At 36.1% G+C, this 12,052-nt stretch overlaps 1 protein-coding gene across 7 annotated transcripts in view; it reads right to left on the reverse strand.

Annotated features, from left to right (window-relative positions):
- LOC134529232 (F-BAR domain only protein 2-like) overlaps positions 1-12,052 on the reverse strand; it is a 220,632-nt gene that overhangs the window by 65,489 nt on the left and 143,091 nt on the right. For all 7 annotated transcript variants that reach the window (XM_063363115.1, XM_063363113.1, XM_063363116.1 and 4 more), the window contains 2 exons: positions 10,351-10,997; positions 10,038-10,243 (listed from right to left, as the gene is read on the reverse strand). In XM_063363115.1, coding sequence (XP_063219185.1) covers positions 10,038-10,243; positions 10,351-10,997 — 853 coding nt within the window. The remainder of the gene's footprint in view (positions 1-10,037; positions 10,244-10,350; positions 10,998-12,052) is intronic.

The following is a 12,052-nucleotide window of genomic DNA, read 5'->3' on the forward strand; positions in this document are numbered from 1 at the left end:
AAATTAGAAAATTTAATTTGTACTTTATTGATTTTTTCAATATCAGAGTTGTTAATACTGTTCAAATTATAGATCCATATTCGAGTTTGGATCTAATTAGAGCTATATAGAGAGATATAGAGGAATCAACATTTGAAGCATTGAAAGTATTATACTTAATGATACAAAGAGTATTCTATTAGAATTAGAAATAAGGGATTCAATGTGAACATGGAAATATAACTTGATCTTAAATATACCTAGATCTATGACATAATGAGATTTCATAATAGGATGATTATCAATATTGTATTCAAAAGTAATTGCATGGATTTTTTTGAGAATGTTATGGTAATGGTTTTGTCACTGTTATGTTGAACCAAGTTAAACTTGCACCATTCTACTATTGCAGAAATGTATCTTTTTAATAAGTAATAGACATGGGGAAATGCAATTTTTCTGTATATTTTAAGGTAATCAACAAACGTTTGCTGTATATTTTAAGGCCAGCAACAAAAAAAGTGCCAGTAGAGTGGTTATAACTGTAACTATATCGTTGATATGCTGAAAAGAAAATAGAGAGAGAGAGAGAGAGAGAGAGAGAGAGAGATCCCAGAACTAGCAAGATGTAAATCATATAAATATTTTTAACTGAAAAACTGAAACAGAAGTATCTTTCTTTAAGATAACTCGAGAACCATTCAATATATTCGTCACTTAAGCCAAAATAGTGTTTAATAAAGATATTAAGTTGGTAATTGTGAATTTATCAGTTCTAAAACCATGCTGAGCATCAAAGAGTATATATTTTTAGGTTGAATTTAAGGTATTTATATATTATTTTATCAAAGACTTTAGTAAATCCATTCAAAAGTGATAGAGGCCTATAATTGGAAATATTTAGCTCGCTACTAATTTAAGTATGGGAATGACTTTAGCAATCTCCCATTTGCAGGGGTTAACACCACTATAAATACGTTTACTAAAAATATATCGTAAAAGAGGAATGAAAAGTTAAAAGCAACCTTTTATAATAAAATTTGGAATGCCATCAGGACCTGTTGATAGTGTAGACTTTGAGGTTTTTATACCCCACAGAACCAGACTCACGGGGATATTGGCCATAGGAATAGAATTATTTGTATATATATAGAAACTGGTAGATTTTTTTAAGCATTGGGGTTGCGAAGACACTAGAAAAATAATCAGGACATCAGTTGGCAATAAGTACTGGATCATTCGTGACAGAATCATTAACCTTCAGAAATGGTTGTTGTTTATAACCATTTTTCATAATAAGTACATAGCTCCACAATTTTTTAAGGATTATGCTTAATTTTGTTGATTTTTGGAGCCAATATTTAGACGCTATAACGAGAAAATAAAAGAATAATAATATTGGTTCATGTTGCATTTCTATAATTTATGGTAATTTTTTCTTTTTATTTCAATGACTGAATAAGTAGTTTCAAGAACCAATGTGGATATCTAGATATTGATTTCAAAGACTGGTTCACTGTGGAAGTTAAGTACTCTACCAAATTTACATCACAAGCATTATAAATGAAAAACCAGTCATGCACATAAAGAGCATTATATAGGCCAAGGTAGTCACCAAACTGATAGATTATGAATGAAGAGACATTTCCATTCCTAGACCCTATGTTCAGTTTTATGTTGACCTCATGGTAGGATGAGGAAGGTCTTCCGTAACTAGTGGATCCAGAGCTTTACTGACTGAACAGTGTTCCAAATGAGTAAAACAGAGGTCCAGTAACCGATTGGGAGATTGTGAGTAGTTAAATTCTGATAAACCAATAGCTTATCACAGCCTGGACTTTAGTTTTAATACTAACTAGACTGTAAAGTATTCATAGTATGCATATTGGCCAGTCAACACCTGTCCCATTGAAGTCATCAATTATTAGCAGATTGTCTTGAGAATTCAATATTTTGTCTTCAAGATCTTTAAAGTACGATGCATATATAAAGAGTGTTGTTTGTGGGGGATATAAATGTTACCAAGTGTTAGAATTTGTGGCCTCGTTCATGTCAGTGGCATATTTTTTCTTTATTGTTTAATGCTGTTGTGTTAATTTTAACATATTTTATTTTCCCTTGTTTTGGTTAGCAATTTTAATTTAATTTATTTTACCATTAGTATTTTATTTTACCACTTTCCTTGCTCTTTTGTTTACCTAAGGTTGGCTATAGTGCCGGAGGTGCTAAAAGATTTACATTTTGTAATTTTAACTAGTGTGTATGTTTGTAACTTCTATATCAGTCTATGGTAATATTTTTATTTTTTATAATTATCTGTGTGGGGTGCAAATCACTACTTGATTATTTATTCTACATGTAAGACCTTTGATTTGAATCTTCATCGTGTGACGTGCGACACTAGCACCCGTGCGCAGCAGTGGCAAGAGAGAGCGACTGGAACTTGGAGTTGAGTCGCAGCGTCCGGACTGTACACACCGGTCTACGCAAGCGGAACTTCGCGTGGCGCGAGTAGAAATGTTTTACTGGGCATGCCTCTTGTTTTGTCCACATAAAATGTGTTAAATTATTTTGGAGCTGCACAGTGGTTTAGGACTTTACGAGTGCACGAAAGTTTATGGTGCCAGAGCATAGGCTATTCACGAGGTGGCTCGCGTGTTTTTCGCTGGTGTACTGGCAATGCAGTAGAGGGACGGCCAAGTTGACTTCGCCATGGCTCTACTTGCAGGCATGCTAATCAAGGATCGTGAAGTGTGAAGACGTAAGAAGAATGTTGACCATGCTGCGATGCTCTACGCCATGCTGATAATCATGGACTACAAGTAAGTAGATCACAGTTTAAAAAACTTGCTCCAACCTTTGCGCCACAGCTTACCCATGCGTTTGCACTTTCGACTTTTTGAATGTTCCGTCAGTGACGTCACCTGTGTCTTAATGTCCTCAAAGTGAATCGTAGAAGTGTCAGCATAGTGTAGGACTGTGTACGAATCTTAATATTTTATGCGAGAAACGGTTTTCAAATTTCTTTTGCTGGCCAGCTTAATGTCCCGTTTTAACTTTGTAGAAATTAAACTGCTGTTTTTTTGCGTGTCTGTGCCCCAGGACTCTTATTTTATTACCTATTTAAAAGACTATGATATTATTTAATTATAAAATTTATTGTAATGTGATCAATTCTGCATAGTTATAAACCTATGTTCTTTGCTTCAATATTGGGGGCCCCTTTCTTTTTGATAGAGAGATCACGTGCATTATCATTTTGCATTTTTGTCTTAGTAAATAAAAGAAATAATTTGTAAACGTTGTCATATTTTATTTATATTTCTTTTGGATTATTCATGTGCCTTGTACATTGCCATGTTCGTGCATTAGCACCTGGTAAAATAAATTTCACAAATTGAAATAATTTGTTGGCTTTGAATTACTTTTCATATCTCACTGATAATCGCGCAGACTTAAATTTTGATTACTCTGCTATTCACTTTTGTCCATTACCGGCATTTGGTCGGAGACATATTTTTTTTTAATGGAGGAACGGCCTAGTTGGGGAGCGGGGATGCGGGTAGCTGTGTGGAACAGTAGCAAATTTTTTTTACCCACACATTTTTGTTTGAAAGGTTTTAATTTTTATCCAGACAGCTTCAATACCTGTGTGATCAAATTCGTGAGTTGGCAATGTAGTTATAAATGTGTTTATTGATGGCAGTCAAAACAGCACCTCCTCTTCCATCATAGTTTGAGATGGATTTCTGTACTGGAGTTACTGAGTCACATTTCAGTAAGACATATCAAATAATGGCCTGAATGTGAAATATTATGAAAAAAAATTAACTGATTTTGTTCTTAAACCTCTAACATTTTGATAGTACAGTAAACTCTCGATTATCCGTGTTAATTGGGACCTTCCGATGCCCGGATAATTGAATGCCCATAAGAAAACCCGGATAATCCGTTTCACCACTTAAAAATGGTGTATTTACTGGCAAAAGAGTGTCTCTTCAGTAGAATTCTATGAGTACAAGCAAAGGCTTTGTATACCGTTTCCCAGCTTATTGGACCGTAAACAATACTGGCACTGTGTTGCCGCCATCCTTCTCCTGTCCCCTTTATTGCTACGGGAGGGAGAGCGGCCGCAGTCCCAACTCAGCATCTCCCTCCACCCTTTTAACGACCTATTATCGGGGGTCACTACAAAATAAGGGTCTGAACCACAGCACAATATTATACACCTTTTTTTCCCCCTTACAGCTATTACATTTTATTTTTCTACCTCGCGCGGCAAGATATAGTTTCTTGTTAATTCCGCCTATTAAAATTAGGATGCACTTTACAGTCATAACTACGAGTATGGGATACTACGAGACCTTCGAAGTTACGAGAGTTTTGAAATGCACCGTCAGTTTGACTACGTAAATAGTAATCCTAAACTAATCTGGTTATTACGAGTGCTTCCTTGTTGGCTCTTTCGTAAGAAAGAGTGATTTAAATGGCATCTTCAAACAAGGAAAAATACCGTTAGTTGGAAGGAAAAAAAGGTTCACGCAATAAACAAAGTCTTCAAAGCGAGAGAGGGCCGTGGCTATGCTGGCGCCGGGGCTGGGGTCCTGCGGGGGTGTGGGAAGAGGAAGGGGTGTCTGGTGGCGAACAAAATGCTCCCTTTCTCTCTCTGTCTCTCTCTCGCTCGGCGTTTTCAAGAAGCCCTCCCCCTCCCATTGTGTTACTGGCTGCTTCGGCCGGTAGAGGGGAAATTCCTAAACCACCCCCCATGTGTGTACGTGTGTACGAGAGCCCTGTTCCTTTTGTGTGTGTGTGAGACCTCGTTGCGTGCGTGTGCGTGGGTAGATGTTTTCATGCTTTTACCTTTAGAAGCCACACTGTCTGATCTACTAGCAAACTGCAAAAGTTTCTCTTCACTTTTATTAATGTCTCGCACGGTTTGGATTACAATTTCATATTCCTGTGCTAATTTCGCGGCAGTTTCTCCTTTTCTTAACCTGTCCACAACTTCTAACTTCTCTGCTATTGTCAGCACTTTACGTTTCCTTTTACCAGACATGATTACAAAAACAAATGTGCCTGAGAGAACTGATGTAAATAACTGCGTGAAAAATGCCTCTTCCACCCGTCAGGAGTGTGGGAAGGTAAAAGAGGTAGAGGGACCTTTTTTTTTTTTTTAGCGTGGCGGGGCGCTTTGAAAAGAACGCTTGAAAAGAAAATGAAAAAGTTGGGGGGGGAGGGGGGGGGGGGTGTTGAGCCGGAAGCAGCAGTCAAGGCATTCCTTTTTGGTTTAAAGTGTGACAAATTGACGGGTGAAGGAGGCGGGGGGAACGAGGGTCTGAAGGGTCAGCAGTAAAAAAAAAAAAGCGCAGCGCAGTCGCGGCGTAGCTACACCCCGTCATTTTTTTACAACTTCATAAAAATATCAAGCACGGATAACCCGAAAACCGGATAATCCAGGCCCGGATAATCAAGAGTTTACTGTATATACCTCACATGAAATTGACATTCACAGACACAGGTAACAAATTAAGGTGCTCCTTCAGACACAGTGTTAGAAGGATGGTTGTTTCCATCACGAACAGAATTACTTGTTGATTCTTATTCTTGACTCAATGGACTGAATATGTTGTTTTTTGAAATTTTATCTGCATGAAGTTTACTATAGAATGGACTGATGAGACAGTCGTTAGATCAGATCACAGTGTTATGAATCCTTTCAAAGTCTTCTACTGTGATGTGGAAGGATGCATATGCATTATATTTTAATCTTAGCTTAACAACTTTCACTTGGGAGAGGATTAAGTTCATTAGTAATATAGTACACTATTTGTTTTTCTTGAACTGTGGTGATGAAACGAGTTATGAAAAGCTCTACAGTTCTTTTAAAGACCGGTTTTAAGACATTTTTAACGAGGAAATATTTCTTATACCAACTTGCACTGGTGTTTTCCTTTTTTCATTTGAGTCAGTCTTCTTTTCCAACTTACTTTATGCCTAAACTTGTGTTTGTTTTGTACTTCAGTGCAGCCTTGATCATCAACCATCTGTTTGTTTAGGAAATAGCTCGTGCTGTTGTTGACGTCCCAGGATAACCATTGCGTTGTATATGTAGGTCAGCCATGCTGTCGCTCGGCAAGGCGACATGTTTGACGTTCCTTGTCGTCTGCTCTCCAAGTTTGTTTCCTGTGGTTTTACCTGTTACCTGGCTGTATGATTTTTTATGATAATTTGGAATTTCCAACCCTTGTTTGATTTGGATCATTACATCTTTTAATTCAAAGATTTGTTTCTAGAGTCGTCAAGCAATGTTTTAAAAGCACTTGATTCCCACTTTTAAAATCATTTACTTTGGTTAAAAAAGTTTTCACAAGATCAATTAATACAGTTAGTTTACATGCCTCTGCTGACACTGGTATAACATTAATGTATTTGATTCTTGCATCCTGAACTTGGGGCAAAAAATCATGGTAGTCGTCAATGGAGGAGTTAAATGATAACACTTTGTGATGGACAGATAATTACTAAAATATTAGCCAAGAATTACTGAAAGTGCAACTTCTGACATGAGCATGCACAAACACATCCATCGACTTCAGACATTCAGCTGCGACTGAGACACTCGGCCACGACTGAAGACATTAATACCACAAGTGCTGCAGAATGTGTTTTATTTCATCACTGATTGCACACATGAAAAACAGTACATTGTATGGTGTGTAGCGGACCTCTCACTCGCACCGCCCACCTCTGACTGCGTGCTTAACATGCCGTACCACCTAGCTGACAAACATTCTCTTTAGTGAAGCCATTTTCAGGCATGTTTCAAATGAAATTATCTCTTTACTGCTAACCTATATCATGGATAGAAATGCTTATCATTAAGTTATTTTTGCTCTTGTTTCACAACGACTGAGGCAATCAGTGATGCACAACTAAAATTCAAAACTTTATCATCTCTATACTGCCTAGGCCTTTGAAGTTAAATAATGCGACCTCTCGAACACATAATAATTTACAAAAACAAAAGGTATAAATTATCTATTAAATACCTCTAATCGCAGTCAGAAGAGTGTGAGTCAATTATGTCAGATTTTACTGATGGCCATAGTATGTTTAAAATATAAGCTTATAGAAGGAAACACCTACTTATTTATAATAAATAAAATTGAAGTCTTTTTTGACAACTTATTTTCAACATTCTACCTAACTGTTAACATTAGTTAACAATTAAAATTATGTAAATTATGTATAACAATAGTATATACATACATTGAGTGCAATGTGTCTTCACTCCTGATGAATGCCACCAGGCGATAAAAAATTCAAATAATTTTAATTTTGTGTTATGCATTTTTTTTGGGTCCTGACTTTTTAAAAGTCTTAATATATGTTATCATACATAATTTTAGTACCTCATTGGTATTTTAAGGGTTTATAAGTAAAACTACCTAGGTCCACTTTTAGTAACATTCAGAAAACATAAAAAGGGAGTTTGAAACCCTTAACTCAATTTAAAAAATAATTCAACTAAACTGAAAATAACAGTACTTATATATTTACCGTGTTTTATGGCACAATGGTCGCATGCGCGTAATCGTCGCAACCATATTTTAGGCTGTCAAAATTGGGATAAAAAAACTTCTCGCGTAAACGTCGCATGATGTTTTTGGTCCCGCTAGTAGATGCCGAGCACTTTGTGTAGGTATCTTTTCCATATAAAACGCTGTATTTTAAAGTAGAAATCTAATATTTATTCGGTCATTACCACTTACTTAATAAATTAACGGAAAAATACGAAGTTATTTTACGTGCAAATTTTCTTAAAAAAACGTTTTTAAACGTTATTTCCTTTATCTGATCGTCTGCATCGCCGCGGTGTAGGTATAATCTAAAATTTAATTTCGGTCATTAGCACTTTTTTATTTAATTAACGGAAATACGAAGTTGTTTGAAGTATAAATTTTCTTATAAAGACGTTTTTAAATGTTATTTCCTTTATCTGATTGCGTTGCCGCGGCGTACCGCTTATAAAAATGTAGCCAGCGCATCATTCATGTTTGGTTATGTTGCTTCCCGTATAGAGCGCACGCACGTAATCGAATATCGATATCTCGCCGATTGGATGCAACGCGCGCTCTCTGTCAGGTGCCGAGTTAACTACATTTGATAGCCCGCATTCTTTCATGGTAAGTGTGTACTACGACACGTTAGTTCACGTCAGATTCAAGTGGCTTGCGTTCGCGTTAGAGTTTTGGTTTTTCTATTTAAAGTTGAAGAAAGGTTTTTGTTTAAGGAATTATTAATATAGATTGTTTGGCGTGCTCTTGTATACTGCACCTTTTTTAAATAAACGTACTTTCAATGAACGGGTTTTGTTTTTATGAATAACTTTACCTAACAAAATTTTTTTTTTTCCCGCATATTCGTCGCACCCCTACTTTTCAAACTTGATTTTAGAATAAAATGTGCTACGATTATACGAGAAAACACGGTATTAATAATGTGGTTAATTAGTAATAAATATTTATCCAACATATAAATTTTTGTAAACTATTTAATTATAAATTGAATCAATACAGAAGTTATGTAGTTATGTATTATTGCAAGTGACTACCATAAGGTTAACTAAGGGAAAGTATAGCAAAAAAATATTTGTGTTCTGTAATGAAACAAAGTGTAAAAAATAGGTCTGTGCAAATATCAGTTTTTTTCATTCCTTATCAAGTATGAATTACAAATTATTCTAAAATAAGAATAATTTGAATAGTAACAAAAAGAACTTGAATAACACAAATAAAAATTATGTTTCACATAATGTAACAAATACAAAGGGATATTAGACACATGATATTGAAGTAAAAGGTTGGTTAGATTAAAAATTATACGTAAAATGTTTGTTAAAATTTTGAAAATTTAGAAGAAAAAAATTGTCATTTTCAACAGCCAACCTAACCAAATCAATTTTTCACTACAGTTTTCATTCACCTTATTTCCCAGATCACCCTACTCTACATATTGATCCAGAAAATTGTCGTGAACGGCAAAATAAAATTCATTTCACGAAAAACATGATTTTTTTTTTAAATTAAAATCTGTACTACTCTTAGGACGTATGATAATTTAAAATAATTTCAATATTTTTAACATCAAGGGAGTTAAAAATATTTATAGTTTTCCAAAATACCCCAATTTGTACCATCATGATTTGATTTTGCCCATCAAAAAACTCAACCGAGATATTCAATCCATATTTTTATGTATCAATTTGGAAGTAATTTGTCAAAATTACAGCAGTTATCATGTCCACACATACAGACACACACAATTTTATGCTGACTATGATTTTAGGACAATAAAATGAAAAACTAAGTACATATTTTCTGGAAATTATGTAGTAACATCTGTATTAAGTAGTCTTTCTTCAAAATCTACCCAAAAAGGAAACTAAATTGGAATGGATCTAAGGTCTTTTCAAAGTCACCTATTCAAATTAAAGGATTTATCATTTTTGCTGGAAGCTAAAAATTAATTTTGCTATGTATATTTATACTTCCAAATTTTTTCGTACATTGTTTTAAGGAATCCGGGTATTGACCTTGGCATTTTTAGTTCACTCAAGCTTATTGTTACTGTCAGTTTTCATTTCGGTAAAGAGTTTCCAGTTTTATAGGTGGTAACATTTTTGTAACGGTTTTTTGAAGATGAGATTTGAATTATGGATGCAACAAATCAGAGATGTTTTCAAACAGTATACCAGCTTATTACAACTTGTTTTAAATATACTACTGTATTGTACATTAATTTTTCTTTGGTATTCTTGTCAAAACAATATGTTTGGTGACAATTTCTTTTGTTGCTGGTTTCCTCTTCAGTCACTAATGTTTAAGTGCTAGATTTCCTGTTTATTTTTGTGTATTACTCTACAACAGGTAAGCTTATCAATGAACACTACTAAATTCATTCTTTTTTTTGTGGACATTTATCAACAACTGAGAAATGAATTGAGATCTTATCATTTTAAGTAAAGCTTACCTGCTGGTTACAACTTTCCCACTTACCTTGATTCATCTGTTCCTTTAAAATAAGTATGAATCAATTCATGGAAGGCAACTGCAACTGGAATGGTATCAGCCATCCCGATGGTGAGCGGAGATGGTCCTCGGGAGGAACTAGTCGACACCCCAGCAGATCGGAACTCTAAACTGCCCACACTGTCTGCACGAGCAATAGTGGCTGGAGACATACGGCCACGGGAAGCACCAGCCTTCATTATAAACAAAAATTACAATTATTAGATTTGCCTTAGTTACCACCTAAGACATTACCCTCGACACACAATAACAACAATACAGCATTATAGTATCGACATACCTCTCCTCGTTTTGATGGCGGCCTAGGAATTATCCTCGCCAAAGTGACATCAGTTGGTGTTGGCGGCCTAGGGAGTGTTCTGCTAAAGATGCTGTCGGTCGGTGTTGTAGACCTTGCAAACATTTTTGTATCAATCGGAAGCCCTGACTTTGCTGAAACAATGACGTCTGTCGGTGTCACTGATCTTGTCATCGGTGAGCTTTCAGTTTGAGAGTCCAGTCTCGAGGCAATGGTACCATCAAATGGCATCACTCTTGTTTTCCCATCGCTGCCAATGCACGGTTTTGCGAATACACTGAATTCTGTGGGTGTTCCTGTCCTTGCGACAAGTGCATCTTGCAGCACAGATGAATTACTTAGAGAGTCAGACATTTGGGAGGGACTTGAGATTGGTGGTGGTGTTTGAGTCTGAGGGGATGCTGGTGGCGGTGGAGGAGCATGTGGGGGTGGAGTCAGCGGTGATTGCTGGGCTCCAGTTCTGCCACTTTGCCCCTGAGCTGATGGAGGGCGTGGGATCGACCACAAAATTTGACCATCTGTGGGCGTTAAAGGTCGTACACTTTGAGTAGGAGTGGGTGTACTACGCCAAGGCTTTGGAGGAAGTGTAGGTTGAATATCCCCAACCTCTGTGAACAGGTCTCCAAGATCTGAAATTACAAAAAAAAACACTCCTATGGTATAAGCAGAGAGCCAAAGTGAGTTTTACTTTTTACTATACACAATAAAGTATGAATACTGTAAAAATTGCAAATATTTTAAAAATCAGGTAAGCTAAAGTCACAAAAATCTACATACAGTACTACTTAAAGTGATAAATGTACAACTTTTCTAACCTTTTGCAAATTATAGACATCTCTCTGTTAAAACTTTTGAATTTGATTTTCCTTCCAGGGGAGTAATAGAATTGAGATAAGTTGATAAAAAAACATATATATTCACATGTTGTTAGTACTGTTTACCTAAAAGAACTTTGAATACTGCCACAAAGTACAAACTTAATTGCAATTTTATGGCCACCTACAGTGAAACTCGTTTAAAACGATCCCGCACAATACGATTTCCCGTTTCATACGATCAAATGCTTCGGTCCCGCCATTTTCTCCATATGATGTAGGCTATTATTTTCCGTGTAAGACGATCCTTGTAAAATTAGTTTCCCGTATGAAACGATCTTTTTTTAAGTTTAAATGCATTATTTATTGGGAAATCACCGTTATATTTTTTAAGTTAAAAATACGTAATTGGTTGACAAGTATATTCTCTTTAGGACTCGTTTAGTCGTTTCACATTTAACGCCAGTCGCGTATAAAAATTAACATGTAGCAAGCGCTGGTTGCCATCGTGGTAGTTTGGTTGATGCCCGTACAGAGTGCGCGCACGAAGTCGATTATTCACGTCGATTGCTCGCCGGTTGGCATCATTTTTGGTTAGGTTGATGGCCGAATAGAGTGCGCGCCTGTAGCCGACTATTGATATGGGTAACTCGCCGATCGGTAGCCTACAACTCACATAGTTTCAGTTCCTTACTACGTTCGTGCAACTTCGGATTTCTCTCAAATATCGAAATTAAAAAAATCAAAGGGTTAGATTAGGTCAGTCACAACATGCTTGTTTTCATTGGAAACTTATGATTTAGCGGCTTAATACCAAAACGCAATACTTCGGAAATCTTCTGAGGGAACTGAAACTACGTGAGTTGTAG

The sequence above is a fragment of the Bacillus rossius genome, chromosome 2 (assembly GCF_032445375.1).
Source record: "Bacillus rossius redtenbacheri isolate Brsri chromosome 2, Brsri_v3, whole genome shotgun sequence".
In the NCBI taxonomy this organism is placed as follows: domain Eukaryota; kingdom Metazoa; phylum Arthropoda; class Insecta; order Phasmatodea; family Bacillidae; genus Bacillus; species Bacillus rossius.